Source organism: Salminus brasiliensis, chromosome 22 (genome assembly GCF_030463535.1).
Source record: "Salminus brasiliensis chromosome 22, fSalBra1.hap2, whole genome shotgun sequence".
Lineage (NCBI taxonomy): Eukaryota > Metazoa > Chordata > Actinopteri > Characiformes > Bryconidae > Salminus > Salminus brasiliensis.
The window spans coordinates 15,756,082-15,779,669 of NC_132899.1; the positions used below are offsets into that span (position 1 = coordinate 15,756,082).

At 40.1% G+C, this 23,588-nt stretch overlaps 2 protein-coding genes across 3 annotated transcripts; both read right to left on the minus strand.

The window, feature by feature from the left end:
• Nucleotides 1–51: 51 nt before the first annotated feature.
• On the minus strand, nucleotides 52–12,342 carry slc16a5a (solute carrier family 16 member 5a). Of its 2 annotated transcripts, XM_072667982.1 has the most exons (6): nucleotides 12,270–12,342; nucleotides 8,937–9,391; nucleotides 6,639–6,782; nucleotides 6,076–6,372; nucleotides 5,566–5,925; nucleotides 52–2,686 (listed from the first exon to the last, which is right to left on the minus strand). In XM_072667982.1, exons 2-6 carry the CDS (start codon nucleotides 9,232–9,234, stop codon nucleotides 2,442–2,444), a joined length of 1,344 nt encoding a protein of 447 aa, XP_072524083.1. In that variant the 5' UTR covers nucleotides 9,235–9,391; nucleotides 12,270–12,342; the 3' UTR covers nucleotides 52–2,441. The 2 variants fall into 2 exon arrangements, with proteins under 2 accessions (XP_072524083.1, XP_072524082.1); XM_072667981.1 differs by having other exon boundaries at nucleotides 5,566–6,372.
• A 2,279-nt stretch (nucleotides 12,343–14,621) lies between these two features.
• kctd2 (potassium channel tetramerization domain containing 2) lies at nucleotides 14,622–23,223 on the minus strand. The gene is made up of 6 exons (XM_072667621.1): nucleotides 22,512–23,223; nucleotides 21,170–21,278; nucleotides 20,600–20,691; nucleotides 19,404–19,499; nucleotides 18,874–18,999; nucleotides 14,622–18,461 (listed from the first exon to the last, which is right to left on the minus strand). The coding sequence occupies exons 1-6, from the start codon at nucleotides 22,848–22,850 to the stop codon at nucleotides 18,432–18,434; spliced, it is 792 nt and encodes a 263-aa protein (XP_072523722.1). The 5' UTR covers nucleotides 22,851–23,223; the 3' UTR covers nucleotides 14,622–18,431.
• Between the last annotated feature and the right edge of the window lie 365 nt (nucleotides 23,224–23,588).

Sequence of the window (23,588 nt, forward strand, 5' to 3'; positions counted from 1 at the left end):
CCACTCCTAAGGTGAACTGTCTCCTAAGAGAAACATCCATTCATTCACTCATTTATTGTGCAAAGAGAATTTATTGTCAATTGCGTAAAAGTGCATATTTCTTTGCAGAGAAAATTTGTATTTATTCAGCTTGAGAAAAATATATATCTTTATACTTTATATATAACTACATTATAAAATTATATCATCTACAGAAGGGCCATTCACTCCAACCCCTAGGGGCTCGGTCTCCAGCATAGTTTGGCGTTTTCCCTTCTCAAACACACCCTCTAAACCTGGCAGTTGAACGGCTGGCAGCTGAATGAGGCTTAACTGGAGCCCTTCAGGACCAGGAGTGAATACCCTGTGACATGCCCTAAAGAAATATGCAGAGCCCTTTGCTTCTTTCAGATATTCCTCAGGCTTTGGCAAATGTATGGAACAACAGAGGAGTTATGGCAAATACAACAACAGCATTTAAGATAAAACAACATGTGACATGATACTTCCAGTTGCTTACACTCTGTAAAACTGCTACTGAAAGAGCAGATGCTTTGGCCCGTAGTCCTGGGGGAAAAACTGGAACTGCATAAATGATCACCTTCATACAGCATACTGCTTGTGTACAATCTCCTGGTATCATCACCCAGGACATTATAAGTGATGCAAACTCAAACACTGGTGTAATAGTGCAAAGCTACACTGTAAAATAAAAAATGTGGTGTCTTAACTTACAGAGATTAGTAACTGTACTGCCATGAAATGTTAAGAGTACACTAAACTTCTAATAATATGTTAACAGAATTAAAGACACAGATTCTTGTTGAGTTTACCTGTTTTAAGATGTTTAGTGTGGTTCAAAAATGTAAAACTATGTGTTAGTACAACATTACTAATACATTGAAGTTAGGACACCTCATTTTTTTACAGTTTGACTGCAAGGTAGTGTTGTTTTCTAAAAGTGAGGTCGGTAACTGTGTAAGTAGAGTATGTACAGTAATGGTAAAATGTCTACCACAGACAGGAGCTACATTTCTTTTGTCAGAATGTTTATGAGTTCCCTTTGCAATGGTTCTGCATCAGTTTGGTTGGCTGGTCTGGAATTGGTGGTGATGTCTGTGGGCTCTCTACAGTCAGACGTTGTAAGCAAGCAAACAGACTGAAATAAAAGTCTAAAGTTGTAAATGTAAACAGTAATACCTGATAAACAGTAGCTCGAGGAGCAGTAGCTAGGAGTTCTTCTGTGTCTCATTTGAAACAATGTGACAGAAACAGATAGAAATCCAATACCAGAACAGTGCTAAGTGACTACAAAAGATGGATGTATATCTGCACTCTCAACAAAGCTGCTTCAGAAGGTTCTTAGAGAGAACCACTTTTGTATTAGAGTTAGGTTAGAGTTAGAGTGGGTACTATTAAATGGGAAAAGAACCTTGAGGTGGCAGAAGTTACCGCAGACACACCCACTGAGTGGCAAAAAGACTGAGTGTCAGCGCTAGCGTTCAGTGTGAATGCCGCTAAAACACAAAACAGGAAAGAGCTGCTGTGAGATTGACTGTACAAACAGATTCAACAGGAATTCAGAGCTCTGCTTTTACAGACTGCTGAAAGCTCAAGAAAAGAGAAACAAATGGATTGCTGCAATTCACGGAAACAACTGGAATCCAGGCACTGAACCACATGGGAGCTCACTGTCTGGTCATGCTTGGAAAACAGGTGGGAAAGACCAAGCCCACTGTAGTTGTGAATTTAGCAACATGCTAAGCCAGATTCAAAAAGGAAAGCAAGCAAACCTGGATAAACCAGTCTAGCAAATGTGCCTGAGAACAGTCGAAGACACCCCTAAGACCTTTCACTCATATTTGTGCTCTCAGATACGAGGTTTTATCCTCCAAGCGGGTGTGGTTTAACCTTCAGTTAGTTGGGTGTGCCTGGCTACACCATGATGTCCATGGACCATTGGTTCTTTGGTAATTTGGATGGACTGCTGTCAAATTCTATAGCCTTTGAGTAGATAATGGCTTGTTTCATTCCCAGTTTGGCCACTTTAACTAATAAATGCAGCCATTTTGCTGCATTTTTGGCCACTAGGTCTGACTAAAGAGGGTGTATCCCAGCGGGAACGTGACCTCAATGCTACTCTCTATTACAAACAAGTTCCTAATGGAACTTAAAGTGGTTCTTCTATGGCATTGCTCAAAGAACCCTTTGAAGCACCTTTATTTCTGAAGTGTGTGTTAATAGACATTAAAAGCAGCAACTGTAGGTCCAGCATAAACAAGCTGGAGTGAGTGCATATTGACATTTCTGAATGTTTAATGGCATGTCTTCAAAGAAGACCAGTAAATATGGTAAGCTAAATGGCCCAGATATAACAATCTTTATAATGTGAAATAAAGCAAATTTTCTTCCATTTGACATAGTCTACAACATCTCAATTTGTCAGCCCGGATGGATACAGTTCATACACTTGTGACACGCTCGGTTTGTATGGCAGTGTGCTTGTCTGTTCCTCCTGCAGACACTTTAATGTACTGGCAGTCTGGAGAGTGAATAGGTGCTGGTGCTGGCGATGACTCCTTTTTGGCAGTGTCACGGCGATCCAACCAATAGAAGGACACCAAAAGAAACAAAGCTGAGGAGACCACTGTGATACTAGAGGCCAGGAACACGTATGTATACTCTCCAGTTCGATCGACTAGACTACCTGAAACATACAAACACAGACATATACATCAGACATACACTTAATACCCCTCATAGCAGTGCCATTAATAAACACATTATGTAAGATGCCAGTTTATTAGATGCCAGCTGTATACTCTGTAGCAGTATAGTGTACCTGTTGATATGCACTGGCCATTAAAGTCACTCTACCCTGTCTATCAATGGAAGGGACCACTGTAAAAATAGCTCTGAGCAGATTTTAGATGGTGGTGAACTATTATCATTTATGATTTTAATAATAATTTCCATAATTTGTGTCAGCCAATCTGTAGCCCTTCTTCCTTGGTCATTTTCCGACCACAAAATCACTATTGGCTGGGTTTTATTGGTTGGTAGATTACTCTCAAAGATCCCAGATAAAAAAATAAAAACATTATTTTTTATAACATACTATAAAAACACAAAAAGCAGGGTGCCTGTGGTGGTCCTACAGTGGGCTTTCCATTTAGCAGCAAAATATTGGCCTACAGTCTATAATTGTAACTGTAAATTATAAAGGTAAAAATGTAGGTATACTTCATAAAATGGCTAATTGGTGAAGGTGCAAGGTAGAGGGTTAATTGGTATATTATGAAACTCTAAAAATGATACCTACGTGGTAAGTGTATCTGATAAAATTGACAAAATAGCCAAGTGCAGCCACAAACTATGTGTACACTGTAAAAAATGAAAAAACAAAGGCAGGCGAACTCAAAATGATAAAGTAACTGATTACAGAGTGTTTAAGATGACAACTCCTAACTCCTAACTAACTTTTTAGTTCTGCATCCTAGTTTGATCAGCAATACAATTTAACCTGAGTTGACTCAAAAGCATGAGTAAATGTGCTGCAGCTCAGATGTTTAGTCTGTGCTCCTCCCCCTCAGTTTATTCCCATCTGTAGGTCAGAACTTTCCCTATTGCATGATGTTCCCAAACACAGAGATTTTCTTTGGCCTTTGGCTGAGCCCTTGCGTACAAACGTACAAAAAATTCTCTTCTGACACTTGAGCAGGCAGTCAGACCGCTGCAGCACTAGAGAGCCGTGAAATTACACTTTTTTGTTATTTCTTAGACACTGAAACATACATGGTTTTATAGCTCATAGGTGGTGCAACTGTCCAACTGCATGCTTGTCCAGTGTCAGAAGATCATAAGATCAAATCCCATCAACACCAAGACCCTCCATGGTAAAGCATTTAAGTATAGGATGGCCCAAACTCTTTAGTGTGATAAGGTAAAGTTCAATTTTGGCTCAACTTCAACCATATTGTTGACCTTACTGAGATGCAGAACGAAAAAAAATGTAAGTTGGAGAACTTTTAACTATTAACTTTAAGACGCACACACACCCACTACAGCATTTATCCTGAAGTTCCTTCAACACAGTGGAATATGACTGCTTTTAGATAAAACATAGAACTTTCATGAGCTCATGACTCATGAGCATAAAGTCCCACTACCTGACACTGCTTCAGTGCGGTAGAGGGACTTTATGTAGGCACTGGACAGTGTTGAGTTGCATGGTTGACATTTCGAGTTGGCATGGTGCTTACGTGAGGGAGCCAGCTGCCCGGTCAATCTCAGCTGCCCCACAGAGAGAGCCTGAAGCCCTGGCACCACCACCCCCTGCCCTCCAGGTTTTCTTTCACAATACAAGGAACATTCCATTCCCTTTTATTCCTTCCGTGGACATTTACATACACAGGCGCGCGCACACACACACACACACACACACACACACACACACATACACACATACACACATACACACACACTTAAACTGCAGATTTTTAGCAAAAGAATTCACTTAGAAGCACATGACTAAAAGCGTGGGTGTGAAAATGAATTCTGCCATGTCCTTCTGCTGTGTCTCATGACGTCCGGTTTTTCAATGTTCTCCCATGACTGGTTTCTGTAGTAGTGGACAGATAATCACACAGATGCTTGCTGTGACCTGTTAGACAGGCTTTTGCACCCCCCATAAGTATGTCTACAGAGTAGTCACAAAAGAGTTGATTAACAACGAGAATGAACAATGGTGGGCAACACAACACTACTCTGCTAAATCCTAAACCTCAACTCACTGCCTAATACTGAGCAAGTCCTCCTTTGCGCCACCACAACAGCTCTGAGCACTGGAGGCATGGACTCCACAAGACTTCTGAAGTCGTTCTGTGGTATGTGGCACTAAGATGTTAGCAGCAGATCAAGTCCTGTAAGTTGTGAGGTGGGGCCTCCATGGATCGCATTAATAAGCTCTAGGTGTCCATGACCCTGTCGCTGGTTCACCAGTTGTCTGTCTTGGACTACTTTTGGTAGGTACTGACCACTTACGTACTGGGAAAACTCCACAAGACCTGCCTGATGTTTTAGAGATGTTTTGACCCAGTCGCCAAAGTGTCTCAGATCCTTACATTTGTCCATTTGTCTTGCTTTTAACCCATCACCTTCAAGAACTCACTGTTGGTACACCCGGTTGTAAATGTCTGGGTAAGAATCTGAATCTCTTGTATTTTTCTAACATGTTTGGTCACACAGGCAATTCTTGATGCCTGTACACACACTCAATAGATTAACCAACTGAATAACAAAAGAGAATTCTGATAAATCTCTTCAGATTCAGCATCATTACAAACATCAGAGCTGATAAGATACATTTGACTTTGTACTTTATATTAATCCAAAATTAAATATCAAGAATAGTATAATTACCTAACCTGCCTCAGCCAATCAAATATAAGTGGTCAAAATAAAAAGTTTTGCCCTGTGAATAAAAAGAAACCTGTTTTTCTATGTTTTTCCTACAAAGACAGGACATTTGGGTCTTGAACAAGTATAAAAACAAACACATTATAACATTTAGAGTTCTTCTGTTACCTGCAAGGGGCGGCCCAATCAGCAGTGTGACGCTCTCCATGATTGCCAGGAGACCAAGTGCAGAGAGGAAACGGTTCATATCCACTATGTCCATCAGCACAGTGAACAGCAGTGTGCCCACCACACTCATTGTCAGGCCATAACACAGCATATAAATCAGCAGCACTGGGAACGTAGGCGCAATACAGCAGATATTGTTACTCAGTCCATTCAACAGAAGCGCTATGGAGAGCACGTATATATGGCGGCCTTTGAACCAAGCCAGGTTAAAGAGCAGTCCAAAAGCTGGTCGCACAATAATGTTGACAAAGCCCAAGACGTTCAGCAGCAACGCAGCCTTGCTCTGGTCCATGCCGTTATCTGTGGCGTAAGGAATGAGGAAAATCAGCGGCACTACAAATCCCAGCATCATCCAAGTGACGCCCAGAGAGAAGACACGATAGCGTTGGTTATTGCAGAACTGGTCAAAGGCCATGTGGCGATGGAAACAAGATGCTAAACAATTCGTACCCTCTTTGCTTGTCACTGCAGAGCCATTGCTCATCTGTTTGTGTGCTCTGGGTTTGCGTGGGCCCAGTGGCCTCATGACCGCCCCACAGACACAGCAGTTGAGTAGCACACCGCCTAGCACAAGAAAACTGCCTCTCCAGCCAAACTCTGTGTGTAGGTAGTTACTCAGTGTGGGCAATGTGGACAGGCCCAGAGCTGTGCCTGTGGAGGACATAGCATTGGCAAAGACACGACGGCGTACAAAGTAATGGCCCAGGATAGTGACAGCAGGCTGGAAACTGAAACAAAATCCTAGACCTGTGGGGGACAAAAAAACAAACAAACTCAGCTGTATGGTTAACTTTATCTGGTAAACATCACTTACATTTTTGGTTAATGAAGCAAATAAGGCAGATTTGTTTCAATTCTAGCAACTGGTGTGGTAAAACAAAGCCAAACCTTAAGAGTTTACAATTTTGAAAAACAAATTGAGAGAAAAAAAAAAAGGCTTTTGATATGACAGCGATATTCCTTTAATGTGGTATGTAATTTGGATCAGTAGGGGTCACTGGGTTCATACTGACCTGTAATAACCCCTGCAGTGATGTAAAGTTCAACAATGGAATTTGTAAAGGCACTGGCCGCCATCCCCAACCCGCTTAATACTCCTCCCATAATTACTGTTGCTCGACAACCAAATCGTTCCACTAACACACTGCACAATGGACCTGAGGAGGAAATGTTGAACGTTAGGGGGGGGAAATGCAGCACACCACTGAAACCACAGGGGTTTAGAATGAGGATTATACTAATCCAACAGCATTCTATAAATATCACTTTGGAACAATGTAATAGTTCTTCGACACAGTGTGAGATAACGGATAAGCATTATCTGACGTCACATACAGTAATTTGAGTGCTTTCAGTATTTAGATCCTGCTTAGTTGCTATTCAGCAAACTTTTTCCCACTCCCCATCTTCCTTACATTGCTTGAACTGTTTATTATACCAGGGAGATCTTAATGCACACATGGCGGCCACCACTCCTGCTTTACATTCCAGAGGACTGTAGCTCCAAGGTAAAAGTACACTGTCGTTTCTGTTTAGATTGTATAAATCTTTCACCTTTCTGTAAATATTTCTGTGGGTAGGAACATCATGAGTATCAACTAATGCAGCACATTCCTGTGTGTGCGATACAAATGGTGATTAAGTCATTCTTCCTACCAATAATTCCCTTTAGAAGACCTCAAATGATTAGCTACACAATGTGTTAGCTGTGCTGCATCAAATGGTACAGACCAGTTGGAACAAATGCTATGGGACTATTTCAGCTAATTCATTATAACAACAAACAGGGGTTCTCAGCCTTGTTACCACGACCCTGCATTTTTTGATGATTTAACAAAAGTATTAGAACTAGTCAAAGCGTCTTAGTCCAAATATCATAAACAGTGGAGTAAGCATTACACTGAACACTCTGTACCATTACGATGAGCTTATCACCAAAAAGCTCTGGGAAACTGGGCCCAGCTGAGTAATAATTCTTTCTTTGGCATTTTGGAAAGAACAACCTATTCTTCATTTAGTGATTATTTTTGACTTTCTAATAGAGGTTCTAATTTCATTATGAACCTTTTTATGTCTTTGTACATTATCTGCACATAGGATTAGTACTGGATCTCTTTAGCATTTGACTTTGGCCACAGGCAAGGTTGAGTATTAATGAAATTCTTGTACCGGTGTTATGTAATCAGGATACAAAAATTTGTAATGATGGAATTAGACTAAAGATACATTTTAAAAATATTGAAGCCTTCACAAATACTTTTCAGTTTCTTAAATAAGCTAAAAAGGCAGCAGTCCTTTACACTGCCCTGCTAGAAAAAACAGCACAAACCAGCAGTGCCGGTCGAAACTGTTTGTTCCAGCCAGGTTGAATGATGAAATGATTAATTAACCAATATAAAATAATTCATTTTTTACTTTAACCTTCCATTAAATAATTTTTTTTCCTCTTCCCCTGTGACGTCCAAGGGTATATATAATTTAATGAGGCTGTAAGATTGTTTGACAGCTATACAAGATTGTTTGGTACACACAGGCTGGTTTCATGTGAATTTATACAGTTTTCTTTTTTCTTTAGTTGAATATATGGCTTTAACAAGTGGTCTGAAAGTAACAGAAGGTAATCAGATTGTGTTACTATTACGTTGCAATTACTTTTTAAACAGGTAATCAATAATAGAACCCTCCCAACCCGGAACATGGGTAAAGAAATAGTTTGAAATATCCTTTATCATAGAACACATATTAAATCTTCTGAAGGGCTTCCTCTGTATAAAGAGTCACCATGATTAAGCAAATACTGGTGTTCATAAGAGTCCCTATAGTGCTCTCTCTCTCTCTTTTTCTCTCTCCAAGATTAATGTAATCTGGCATTTATGGGTCTTATTAGGAACTGTACTGAAACACACACTGGCTGCAGTCTCTTGTTAGTGCATCTTTAAGAGCTACAGGATCAGTCTTGATAAGAAGAGCAGATGTGAAATAACAACCACAGCTTCCTGTTCACAAGTGGAAGTCAGACAAAGACATATTTTTGCACTCTCTCATAAGATGTGTTGTCTTCCTTAGAACAGCAGAGATCTCGAAAAACTGACAGTGTTTTAAGATTGTGATTGTGTGTGTCTTCAGAAGGGCCTCTGTGTGGGCAATTTACTCACTCTCATAACTACACTGGGTACTACATTAGTTTCAAATTGAACCATTTATACTTAGTATTACTGCATTGTTGTTAGTGAATAATACTCATCACTGCATTTCCAAAATAACTCTCCTTCTGTAAAGTCATTATCAGTGAGAGCAGTATAAATCTTTACCTCCAGCATGTAGTACTGCTGTCATTATAGATGGCACCCAAGATGTTACACTGTTGCTGGCATTGAACTGTTTCTGAAGATCTGTGTAAAAGATGCTCATGCAGGATGGGAAAGCCAAGGTCAGGGCCAGGACCACTATAGAAGCCACAAGAACCACCCAGCCCCAGCCCCCATCTGGTGCACTATTGGCTAACGGCTGTGCTTGAGTCAATGGTGTTTCTGCTCCTCCTTTATCCCCGTCCTCCCCGTCTCGGTCACAGGACTCTGACGACTGCTGCTGCTGCTGTTTTGTGGCCATGTCTGCTACCTGAGTTGAATCACCTGCCCTTCACTGCTGTAGCTGTCTGTCTGTGGGGTCCAAGACACTTTTGGTTGGCCTCAGAAGTGTTTTAAGGGCAGGTCTACACCCTTCCATGTATTCCATGTCACCCACAGACAACACCAAGAAGGGATCTCTGCAGAACAAAAAAAAAGTCTGTAATAATGATGTATGAGTATGAAGATAAATAGATAAATTGGTTACGATATTTTAGACTAGTTAGTTTAGACAGTTATTCACACTCACACATTTCTATTACAAACACGGGCCTTTGTGGAATCAAAAGAGGCTCCAATAACCATTTAAGGCACCTTATTATTTTAAAAGTGTACAAGCAACAAGTGCTACACTGCATTAAACTAGTCTAAGCAGTAACGTGTGTGTAAATACATTTGAATATATATATATATATATATATATATATATACATACACACACACATACACACACACACACACATACACACCTATAACTATAAATTAGACCTAGAACACAAAGCATCACAAAAACACTAAACAAATGAAAACCACAGGCTACTTGTAATTTTAACATTTGGCAACTGGCCTTTTAACAACAACATGCAAATACAAATATGTAATGTTATGCCATGATAAATACATTTGAATTCCACAACTTTTCCACACAACTACAAACATTAACATTTATTGCCCAGTCTCATGTACAAGCAGCCTGACATCTTTATGAGCATATCAGTCTTTTAGCTCATGTGACAGAGAATAAGGGTGAGGTATTTTAGCAGTTTGTAATATAAGCAGTTAATTTGTAATAGATTGCAAAGTCTTTGTCTTTACTGACAACTTGGAAATGGGTTTTTAATGTGTCAGCAGGGACAGGTCACCGCCCTTAATCTTTAAAGCAGCCTTCAGCCTACCCATTCAAATTTTCACAAATGTGGGAAAAACACTCCGGCAGTTTATATAATTAGAGCTTAGATATAAGACACGTTATAAAATGATAATTAAAAAAAAAAAAAGGTCAGCTTCCAAGCAAAAGAAATTGTCACATTGTACAAATTATTTACTAAAAGCAAAGTGATTCCATTATTAAATTAGCAGCACACCTTAATCCCATTTAAATTTGTTGATTTATTTTTATAAAACACAAATATCAGACCAAATCAGTATCGGCTGATACTCAGCATTTAGATACTCAAACTGGAAGCTTGTATCAGTTGACCAGACTTTCTAGTTACAAGCAGACCGCCTAGCCTAATGGATCAGTTGCAACACTTGCACACACTTTATGAAAAAAGTAAGTCTATTTTTTGTGCTTACCCATTAACAGTTTTAAAATACTACTGCATATAACAGCTATTTTCATCAGAATATGACATTTCAATCATTAAAAAATATATTTTATGTCTGCCCCAATGTTCCGGTCAACTCTGTTCCCACTGATTTGTTACTGTGGTATTGAGTGAATCCCTTCTGTGTGGAATCTAGTGATGGTGTCTAAATGGTGGAAGTGTCAACTCTCAACACTGTTACTATCAGCTCTTTAATTGAGTTATTGGTTTAAACATTTGACCAATAACAGAGTTGACTGACCAAGCAAATAAAAAAACCCTACAATCTGCTATATATATATATATATATATATATATATATATATATATATATATATATATATATATATATATATATATAGTTCTAGCCTTTTTAAATAGGTTTTTGACTAAGAAGTCAGTGTGGCAAAGCAGGACGACAGAGAATTTATGCATGTCTGAAGCAGACGGCTCAAAATCATACTAAACATTTTCTACAAAATATAGCACACACTCCAATAAAACCAATAACCCTTCAGGAATTTTACCTAAAAGGTTCACTGTAAAACTACAACCTACAATCTACAGAATCTTACTTAGTTATTTAAAGTCATCTTACTGTGGACTGTGGCAGGGAACACCTCTTTAACAGCTGGTAAAATTATTGAAGGAAAAGGTTCAGTGTTTCGTGTGTTTTGTGCTGAAACTAGCTGCCCAACTGTAGAGTACTTAGACGTTTATTACTTTTTAGCTACATTAATCTTGTACCTAATGTAACTTAGAACTGATAGTACACACGGACGTCCATTACTCCTCAACCGCACAGCTTCATAGCTAACGCAACAGTCATGAAGATGAGGCATATGAACAGACTTATATTATTATATTATATTATTATATATTATTATATAATATTATTATATTTACATTATCCTTGTACCAAAAACAGAGGCAAACTTTATATTATTTATAAATATATATTTTTTCTATTTTCCCCACTAGCGGCTGTTTCTTTGAAATCACTGTTAGAAGGGCATGAACCTGTAAACTGGTGTAAACTAAACTAAAATATATCATACATACATCCTTATTCAAATCACTAACCTAGCCTGCCAGTTAACAGCCACACACACACACACACACACACACACACACACACACACACTAGTCCACACAGGAAACTGAGGGTTGTTTACATATGCTGAATGGAAGAAGTCAAGTTCATCAGACGTCAGAAATGTGCTTGTGCCCTGCAGTCATTTGAAAATGAAGCTGTCTAGACACAGACTTCACTACGTCATAATAATAATAATAATTATAATAATAATAATATTACAAAACTGGCGCCGGGAGACTGGTATTATAAAAGGGGGGAGACAAACAGGCTACTTGTTGAAGTTGTGTTGCCTGTGCTTACTGGACAGTGTTATATCTGCACAGCAAAGACCCACAGAACTTCTTCAGCACGTGCTTGATGCGAGTTACACAATGACGAGAGCAAATGACAGACTTCCAGAAACAACAGTCGGCTAGACATACGCGTGCTGGACTCAAAACCTGCCACTGAACAGAGATTTTTATATATATATATATATATATATATATATATATATATATATATATATATATATATATATATAAGGAGTCTGCAAGGTATGGGCGCCGTGTTGCCTACAGCCTACTTCATACCCTCGTATTCGTAGCTGAGCCTCCTAAATGAGCAACCTACCTTCAGCTGGTCGATATACGGACTTGCTTGGTCATCTTGTGCTACTGCTGTTGCTGCTGCTGCTGGGGCCGCGTTGGCCAACAGTGAAGAGGATCATGTTCTCCGTGTGGAGGGCGGGGCCACTCTACGCTCTGCAGAAATGAGTAGGCAAATATTAGCCAATTAGGTCTGCTCCCAACCTGCCCACTGTTTACCCTCGTGCACAAAAGCCAGTCAATACGATCTGTGGAGGTAGGAGTAGGAATGCAGTGGCGGTTTCTTTAACGATGAAACCTAACCTTCCCACGTCCAACAGGGAGCAGATAAGGAAGTGCATTTGAGAGCATGTTCGGACAGCCTCTGTTCACATCAGTTACTCTGAACTAGTGGTTTCCAGCTCTTATCCTGGTATTCTGCTACCTTGTGCATTTACAGGCATTAGATGCCCACTGAGTTCATGATGAGGCTGATCATTATCTGGTGAGTGAGATCAGGTGGGATGGGGCAGGGAATAGTTGAAACTGTGCAGGGCAGTGGGCCCCCAGGACTGGAACTGAAAACACTGCTGTAAACTACAGGTTCCTGAACTCAGTTACCCATATTCAGGTTGATTTTCCATTTACACTGGTGACGGCATCCACATGCACTATATGTCCAAATGTTTGTGGACATCCGTTCCAAGAAATGCATTTAGCTGTTTTTATCAAAGTTGTACCCATTGATAAAAAACAGATGTGTAAATACACTCTAACAGCTTCCATAGTACATATAGAGAAGTCTTGCCAATAAAATAGGACTCTGGAGTAGATAAACCTGAACCTGTTGGCACCATGCCTAATGCCAGAGGTGGGCTAGAGGGATATAAAGCCCCCCACCATTGAGCTGTGGAGCAGTGGAACTGTGTTCTCTGAAATGATGGAGCTCCATCCAGTACTTTTGGGATGAGTCAGGGAGTTGGGGATGAGGTGGAGTTTGCTGGATGCAATCAAATCCTCACAGCACTGTTCCATCTATAAAAATCTATTGGAAAGCCTTCCCTGGACAGTAGGGACAGATACTCCAACAAAACCGGGATAAACGTTTTACTACTTTAGAGTAAGGAAGAAACAATGAATGAGCATGTGTCCCATTATTTTTGTCCTTTGAATGTAGCTTTGCAACTGGTCACAGTTCACTGACTTTATGAGCTTTATCATTTCATTTTTGACTTTTGAAGTGTTTGTCAAAAAGGGAAAAACAGCACTGACCAAACCCTAGTTGATATGCTGAATGGGCTTGGGTGAACAGGCCTAGCCTACTCTAACCACTTCTGCTTCTAACATACATTTGTGATTGCCAATTTACATACACTCATGACGCATGGCAATATTGGGCTTTCTGTGTTTTCTTTGAGCTGTTCTTTTTCTAGAGCACTTATTTGGGGGTTTCTGATCAACACAGAGAGAAAATTATACATACTCTAATGTTGATTATAATTTAGTGATGCTCAAAGTTTCAAAATGTCTTCCAAACTTGATAAGGCCAAGGTTTCTTAACTTCCTGTCTGCGATCAGCATTGCCTACAGCTGGTAGCATATCTGTGCCTACATAAATGTTTTTTTGATGGTACTCGCTGGATTGACCAACAGACAAACATGCCAGCTAGACAGCTGAAACTTGGACACAATTGGGTATATCAACAGGACAATGACCCCCAAACACACATCACAGGTGGTTGTAGGAAAGCTCAACATGGCTAACAGGCTAACATTGTTATGAAATTGTTGCATAATACTTTTCCTTAAAAGTCAACAAATGGAAGCTTAGTTATGACAAAACTATATTTTGGGAGAAGAACCACGTCCTGAACTCCTCTAGCTCTGCTGTATATACCATACAAACTCACTTCACCTTCGTGACAAACAACTTCACACCCACCTCCACCCCATTTCCTCCCTTTTTCTCCAAGATCACCTCAACTATGGTGGGGCTTCACACACCCTTTCCTTGAAGCAACCCTGAACTCCAGCCCATAACATCCTTACATGGCATGGTATTCGCATGACCATTTTCCAACCTCTCTTGATTCCTTACTGTCTGTTTTTTTCCACAGCCTTTGAGATCTGTGTATGCGAATGAGCTCTGTTCTGACAGGCTGGCATGTATTGCACCTCACTCAAAAGGAAATCCACTCTTTATGAATTTTAAATGTGATCGGGTGTATTTTGTTTTTGCAGTTTTTATGGATCACCTGAAGGGTGAATAGTATGTTTTGAAATTAATGAAAAAATAATAATAATAATAATTTGTTCTCAAACAGATTTCGGTGAGGCTTGGCATACCCTTCTATTACAAATATACACAATGGATAGTCATTCTGCTTCTGTAAAACTTTTTTTTTTATTCAGATACAGTGTACATACATGCTCAGTTCTCTGGTAAACAATTGCAACAAAGTTCTGTGATAAAATGAGAACTACAACATTTTGAACACAAATACATTTTATGATAAAAATCAGACATTTTTTCCTCATTGCAATCTGTACATTAAAAGAAACTGCATCAGAAGACAAAGTTCAAAAAAAAAAAAAGAAGAAAAAAAGAAAAATTTAAGGACAGTCTGACCGAGACTATTCATTTCCAAAACACTTAGCTTCCACAATCTCCATTTAGACAAAAGGTCACACTTGACATCAATACAGTTGATAACTTAATACACTCAAAACATCTGGTGTAAGTAGCAGGTTTTTAATACATGTTTAAATGTCTTTCTTTGTAGGTGTGCACACATGCACACGTGTGTGTGTGTGTACTGTATATCAAAGCATGCAGGTGTTGCAGACTAACTATTATGGCAGTCTTGAAAAACTAACCCCCGTATTTTGAATATGAACCTTTTTTTTTCTTTTAGGTGTGAATAAACATGACAGAGGCCTGCGTTCCTGTCCAGTTAGGTTAGCTTCCAAACGACTATTCAGTGCTAAACCTTTTATCAAAAACTTCCTGTGGTAATGAGTAAATAGCGTTTATCTGGACAGGATGAAATGGAACAAACCAAAATTACAAGTTCCCGACCAACTGCCTGAAATGTTCACCTTGCACATATCCCTCCAGCCTCTGTAGTCACTGCCCATGCATCACTTGACCCCTACACTAACACAATGCCAGACAAAGTCCCAGTATATAGCATTATATACTTTAACACACTGCATGCGTTCAGTTCAGGTTCACGTACCAGAGACACAAGGGCCCCCTCCCTCCCTTTCAGGTCTAATAAAACAGTATAAAGTTTCACAATTGTTTTTTTCCCCCCACACACTTCTTTTTGCTTCAACGTCTTTTTTTGTTTGACCACAAACAAATGGGAGGACTACAATGGGGAAACGGAAAATCTCAAATAAAAAAAGAACTATAGTTAGTGCTCCAAAAGTCTTTTAAACTTAATAATTGCTTTAAATATAGTTTAAAGTTACCATGATTAGGTTTTTTTTGTTTGTTTTTTTTACATGGACTAAAGTAAACTGCACGAACTGCAGTAACTTCACATTTCTACATGACCTTGCTGTGTGTGTACATACCTCCATGGAGGTCAGACAATGAAAGACATGGACATACTTAAAGTGCAAGTGAGTACAACATTAAGGGCACAAACGAAATGTTTCCTCAGGACAAATGTTAAAGGAAAAAGAAATTGCAGTGGCACAAAGGCAATCTAAAAAGCTAAGCATGTACAGTATTGGAAACAACAGAGCAACCAAGGGCCACTGTAGGGTATTTCTTAGTTATGACAAAAAAATCTTTTATGAAAATGAAGGACTAGCTTCTTGGCCCAATAATAAGCCTAATAAGGATTGTCAATGACATAACATCACTGGCATTGTAATTTAGTCCAAGATTAGGCTTAATCCATGTCCAGGAAACCTGGCTCTAGGAGAATCCTAGAAGAACCTAGAAATGGTTAGACATAGTAACAGAGTACAAAGAAACACAACTAGACTTTCTGTCCAAATAGAAGAGAAGAGGCAAGTAACATACGGGACATAATGAACCAAGCTTAAGAGCTTAAAATAACCCCACCAACTTAGAGAACTTGATTTGAGAAATCCAAATTTAAAGGCTTACAAATGGAGCACATTTTAGGAATCATTTTCCCTGTTTCTCATCATAAAGAGTGAATGTCCTTGGAAACAGAGGCAAAAATAAGGGACAAATTCCCAACACAAATGCAAGAACGCAAGTACACAACATTTAAAAGTAGTTAAGACAAAACAAAAGGTTACTCTGACAATGTATATGATTCGGTCAACTGAGAGTTGCTTTTAAATGGACATGAACAACAACGTAATAACCAACACCAAGTCATGCCATTATCCAAACTATGATACTGAACAAGAAATGTAGGTCTAAATACTGTCAACACATGTCCAAGCACAATGTGTGTTAGCAGATTAGCAGGTTCTAGGGTTTCACAACTTTACAAGTGGGAGATGTCCTTAATAATCTACTCTTGACTGACTAACTCTTAAAACATTGAGGGCAATTAATTTAGTGTAAAAGGGGACTAAGCACTGGCCCTGATGTCAAAATGTCATTGAATTTAGCACAGTTTACCTGAAGTAATACAGTTTATTTTGACATGAGGGCAAGCATCTCAATCCATGTAAAATAGAGCCCTTAACATTCAACACTATTCCACTATAACTTATATACCTATGAGATAGAAACAGTTAAATAGCCAAAATATGATGTTTGTGTTCAGGGAGCAGTATCATGAGATAAGAGAACCACTGCGGTTCCTGCCTCACCCTTAAAGCATGTGGGCATCTCCTTGATCAACAGTCTCATGGAGCTCTTATATGATATGCTAAAGAACTTATGCACTTCTCTAAAGTGAAACAAATATTCTTGAGAGAGAAAGTGAAGTAAGACCATGGAAGTCTCCCATTTTCCAGTCACATTTCTAAACAGCTGGAGGGAGAACACAACACAAAAATTCACATATCAGTGACCAGGCGCTGGACAAATATACCAGGAGCATGGGACAATTCTTAACCTTTCGCAGTCAAATAGAGTATGTTTTCTAGCTGAACAAAAATGACTGCTATGGTACAGACATTAACAATTACATGACTTGCATTCAGCCTTTTTGTAATACATGTATTTGTAATATTAATAATCCTTACATGCCCCAAAATTGCACATTTCTATAGTGTAGTGTTTGAATGTGTGAATGCCATAGTAACAAGAACAACAAAAGAATTTCCACAGGATGACGTGCATCATCCTGACTGAATGAGAAATGAGAGACGTCTTTCGATCCATAGCGGTAAAAGTGGGTGGGATGACCAACCGGGAAACTGTCTGTGTCCTCCCTTCCCCTCCAGTTATTCCTGGGCCAGCTCCAGGAGGGTAGACAGTCTTAAAGAGATAGACACACTACAAACTGGAGACAAAATGCTGCATGTTCAGAGGCCGCCTTCTATGCGCCGGCTATCTTGCGCTGTACTGTGCATTATGCCACACCAGGCGTGGTAGACGAGCGATGCTGCTGATGTTCACTCACTAGCTCGCTCACTCACGCACTCAAATAACACAGTGAGTTAATGTGCTTGTTATGAGAAGTGGAGTAAGGGGTGGGGGGACAAAACAGTTTTGTCTACTTTCGCGCCCCTGGAAGTCCTGAGGAGATTTCAGTGGTGTAGACGCAGCCTAGCTGAGCAGGGCAACAGGAGTTCCTTGAAACTAGCATGCCGGCAACAAAGTAAGTTATGATGATAATGATCAGAACAGGAAACTGATTATGACCAAGTTCCGAGGCAACGTAGATGATTAAGGTTATAGTGACAGATAAACCTCGTAAACCTTACGTTAACACCTCCCTAGCCGTCACTGTCACTGGCAGTCTTGCATCGCAACAGATTATCTGGATTATAACCTGTTTAGCATTTTTGATTAGTTGATAACAGCAGTGATGGTTTTTGATGGTGCTGGATGGGCGATGTTGCAGCACTGCAGGGAGGGGGGGGTTGAAGACCCCCCACTGTGGAAAGGCACAAGGGAGGAGGGTGAAAGAAAGGAAGGCATGTCAGGGCATGTGAGCTGATGGACCTGGAGTGAGCTGTATGGTGGAGGAGGGAGAGGAGTGGAGAGGAATGGAATGGAGGGGAGTGTGAGATGTGTGTCAGCACAGCTAAGAAGGTCTCCTCACATCCGGGAACCTCTCTCCTGAAGGATCTGTAACACAGGGGACAACCAAACGATTGAAACCTTGCTAGACGCCACCACATCGAGCATAATGCAGAATGCTAATAGATTACTGAGCAAGTGTGGCTGAATAAACCTGAGCATGCAGCTATTTTTGGTTCAGAAAGTAGAATGGGGGAAAAAAACTACTTCCCCAAGGACCTTTGCATTCAGACATGCCTGAAACTTAGCAAGAGGTTGCATTACAGTGATCACAGATAAGAACCTAAAAGACCTTGTGCCCTGATGTAGTGATCATAGTCCAGGGACAACACAGACATTTAAATGGGTCTTTGAAAAGTCTATTCATGTAGGTTCAAATATCATCTGCCATGATCAACACTAGACTGTAAAAGCTTTGAATTGCTAACATTACACAGTTCATATTTGAGCTTGCTCTCACCTTAGCCTTCTCAGTTGGTTCAATAACAATCCCATTAGTAGAGTTGTTGAGCTCTCTGGAAACCACACACAGGAACTCGGCCTGGTCCTCATTGCCATAGTTGTAGGAGGATCCAATGCTTATGAGCTAGAAAGGTAAGTTAGTTGAGTCAGCCTCATATCGCTTCTCTTCTTATAACAACTACTCTAACCCAAAATAGGTGGTCAACATGCACATACAGAGGCTGGATGTCATACATTCCTTTTCTTTTTAGACAAAGTCAAGTGGAACATGTACAGACTTGCAATCAGGAGGGAAAACCACAGTAACAGTAGAATAAGTAGCAATCCATGTTGGATCAGACTAAATGAGTAGATGACAAATCACCTATTCAGGCATTTTTTTTAAATCATGCACAATTCACCTATGCTAAAAATTACATCCAGATATGTTCATTGACATGTCAGTTCTAAAACACGGAGGCAAAAAAATCTCCATTGACAAAGAAAGGCAAGTAATCCTGCATAGAATAACAAAAAACATGCGCTCACCTGTTCAAACTTCCATCCATCAGACATTGTGGAGACCATTTGAGTGAGCTCTTCTTCCTGACACTGGAGCACACGATACACATGCTTCACAGGGCCCTGCAAAGACAAAAACCCAATGATGTCTGTCTGTGTGTGTGTGTGTCCCTCTCTCCCTGTTTCAATTTAAATTATGTGATACACAAGAGAAAGAGATATGTGCTATACTAATGATATAGTATCTGTCCAAATGTTTGTGGACACCCCTTGTAATGTATGCATTCAGCTACTTTAAGTTGCACCCACTGCTGACACAGATGTGCAAATGCACGCACACAGCTTGTCTAGTGTCTGCAAATAAGTACTCCTAATAGAATGGGACTTTCTGGAGCAGATAAACATGAACCTATTGGCACCATGTCTAATGCCAGGCGTGGGCTAGAGGAGTGTAAAGTCCTCATTCAGCATTTAGCTGTGGAGTAGTGGAACAGTGTTCTCTGAAATGATGGTGCTCCATCAAGTACTTTTGGGAGGAGTTAAGGATGAGGTGGGGTGGTGATCATCCTACATCCTGACCTCGCTAACGCGCCTGCCGCTGTATGCAATCAAATCCTCAGAATAACTGATCGCCACATTTAGGCAAAAGCCATCTCTAGACAGTAGAGACAGTTACTCCAACAAAAGCAGGATACGCCCATGTGAATACTCTTGATTCAGGAAGACACAATGAATAAGCAGGTGTTACTTTATCCATATAGTGATGCACATGTAAAGAAAAAAAAAAGATAATTACACTGAACAACAACATATTAGGATGGATTACATGAAAGAAGTAAGGAAAAGAACACTTACAGACTAGCTATATGCTTACAACATGATTACACAGTTTAGATAATCTGCTGGCTGCTGTGCCATTGCTATTTTGCAATGGTTGCATTAGCTAATACATTTTTTAAACCACAATCTAGAGAAATGTGGATTAAAAACCATATAGCTCACCTAATTTACATGTATGCATTGTAATTTTAGAACATGTACCAATTAGTTAACTTAATTTACTATAAACCTAAAAGAAAGTGCATCTTGTTTTCCTGTTTTTGGAGTTAAGACTGCAATCTGTATCACTAACTGAAAGTCTAATTATGTGACTCAATCAATTTCGAAGCTACTCTGCCAAAAACCAAGCGCACAAAGTGCTTTATTTCCTGCTTTATTCCCACCTGGGACGTCCTGTTCTCATTGTCTCGTATCCTCTCCTTCACCAGCCTCACCAGTGATGCAATGTTGTAAAATTCAGCTTCCTCAAGAACTCCTGTAAAAACCAAACAAATCACAGCTGTAACACATTTACAAAGCATGTTGCAACATGTTTCATTCTGGTGCTTTTGCATTTATTCACAACTGCCCATGTTGCCCAAGGTTTAAAAACATTAGTTCACTGCAGCTCTAAGAATAGTGAGTCAGTATATTGTAGGTCCATATTTCCTGCAATAGTGAATTAATTAGCTGTGGCTTAGATTCTGCATTGGAGATCATGTTTCAGAGGAATAGAGCTGAACTCCAAAGTAGTTCAAGTCTTACACCATATAATTTTGAGTTATGACACACACCATGCTTTGGACACATACTGTTCCTAAGAGAAAGATGTACCATTCCTGTAGCTGTTACGTATGCTGTGGGGACACGGTGTCCCAGTAATAATGTTCTTACAGAAAGAGGTGCTTCTAAAAGCAACCACATTACTACTGTTATTATGATGGATCAAAGACAGAACATCCAGAGCATCTCACCCTCTTCAGCAAGGTTCTTGTTGATGATCAGCTTCCCATGCCTTAGATAATTCAAGATAGGTCCAAAGTATGTGGGGTCCCTATCAATCAAATAAGCTCCTGTATCATCCTGCACAGAAAGACAGTAATAGGTTGTGATTGATTGGGAAAAGGCCATGAATCCAATCACTATTCCACATTAATAACATTCACCCCTCTGTCCCACCCAACTCAACTACAGGATTCTCAACAGTTAACTATAACTAAACTGTCTTGAAGAAACCAGGTATTCATCAGGTAATTACGGTCATTTTACTGCACACCATTTCTCTACAAACAAAACTCCAAAACCAGAACAAACATGCATGAGACTGGAGAAAGTCAAGCAGCACTCGTTTCACTTCAGATCTGAACAAAATCCATATGTTTCTACCCATCCTTACACTGTGAGAAGATAAACTATGGGTCTAATAATGTGTGTAGGATCAAGAAACCATCAAGAGGCTGCTGCCTGACCACCCCAGAGGTCAGATCACAGTAATATCGAATGGGTTTGGGACTGTTCAGGTGGTGATATCCAGAAAGACTGAACTCTGGAGTTGTGAAAAACATCCCTTCAGATTTTTTTTTAAATAACTGAAGACAAATGGAGGACACACTCATAATTTTGATATTATATTTAGTTATTGAGGCTTCTCATTTCCTGTTGAATATATTATGTCACTGTCACACCAAAACATTGTGTCTCTCAAATGCCAACTTTACAGGAGAAGGAAAATCTTCATATTTTATTTCATGTCATTAAGTATTTGTGTTCATCACCACTTTCTGTCACAATATAACAGAGATCCAAGATTTTTGTGTGAAGGTGATATTTTCAGCTCTGTCTGATGCTGAATGTGTGTATGATCTTATCTACACAATAAAAGTACCCTCTGCACAGCTTGGTGCTGCTTTACCCCTTCCTGGGTTTTGATCGAGCACATGTAGCTAAGTATCTGCCTCTGAGAATCTCCCCAGCTGCTGGAATGTATACCTTGGGTGTGAGGAGGGTAAATCCTCTGTGGATCTGTTCACATTGGTTAGTCTAGTTCTAGTAATATGATCCATGAGAGTAAACTGTAAGACAGTTGTGTTTGCCACATTTTGGACGCATGGATTAAAAAGCTGCGCACTTGCTTTTAGACCAGAAGTTCCCTATTTCAGTCCTCTTGACCCCACATTATACAGATGATTACCTTTAACTTCTCTGTCTGATTCACTAAACGACTGACGGGCCAGCTCGTTTTATGCTAGGTCTAAGTGTCAGGATAGGGAACCACTGTTTTAAACTGCAACTCCAACTCGAAACACATTAACCCACCTTATCTGAATCAAGGTCTGGGTCCTCCTGACATAACCGATACAGAAAGGATTTTGGTTCCCTGCACAGGGTCTGTTTCGTAGTGATGAAGTAAGTTCCCCCGACGTTCAGCCGGACCCACCGGGAGCCCGGTTTCTCCACAGCTTCTGAAGGGGAACTCGGGCTGCTCTTCATGGGGAAGCCGAACACGGCTCTGGAGCCGGACACTCCGGGACTGGACAAGCCGCTGCGATGCGGAAGCACCAGGGTGGGCGAGGGCAGCCTCACGCTAACCGAGCCGCGGTGCTCGCTCTGCTCCATTATACCAGTCGCGTTCGCCTCAATGTGTAACTCAGCCATATTCTCCCGGCTCCGAGCAGTCCGTCCCAATCTGCAGGATCCTAATATCAAATTCCTGCAGTCCGCGAGCGAACTTCCCTCCGCTGGATAATTATGTAAACAGCAGCTAGCCGGCTAGCTATAGCTACCCAGCGAGCTATCCACAAACAGCCTTTCTCCTAAAGAGCTGACAGTCCGAGGAGCGCCGCCAAACCGAAGCGGATCCGGTCTAAACGCATTGACAACAGGGACGAAGACGGTACAGGATGTGAGGACCGCTGAGCCGAGAAGGCATATTTTACTCTTGGATAAAACACGGCATTTATCCGCCTTGTTTATTCAAACGACTCATGTAAGCTACAAATATTGTGGGAACTACAGCGGAGCACTGCCGGGTCGATCGCAGCCCTACATTACATAATAAGAGCACGGAGACTGATTTACTGAACGGAGCTACTGAAGCAGACTGTCGGTTGTTTTAGCATCCAAAGTGAAATCTATAAGATTGTCAGAAATAAACTCTAGATTTTATTTACTTTATAATAGGCTCATTTATGCTTGTTGTTTGAAACACCTTTGCTAAGTATAAAAGATTACGTCAAAACAATACTAACAACTACTACTGCTACTAATAGTAAATTATATATATATATATATATATATGTATAAAATTGTGTAATATGTAATTTTGAAAAAGTTATATATAAGGAAGGAATCGCTGTATAAGGAGTCGTTTGAATTTGATTTTAAATATCAGCA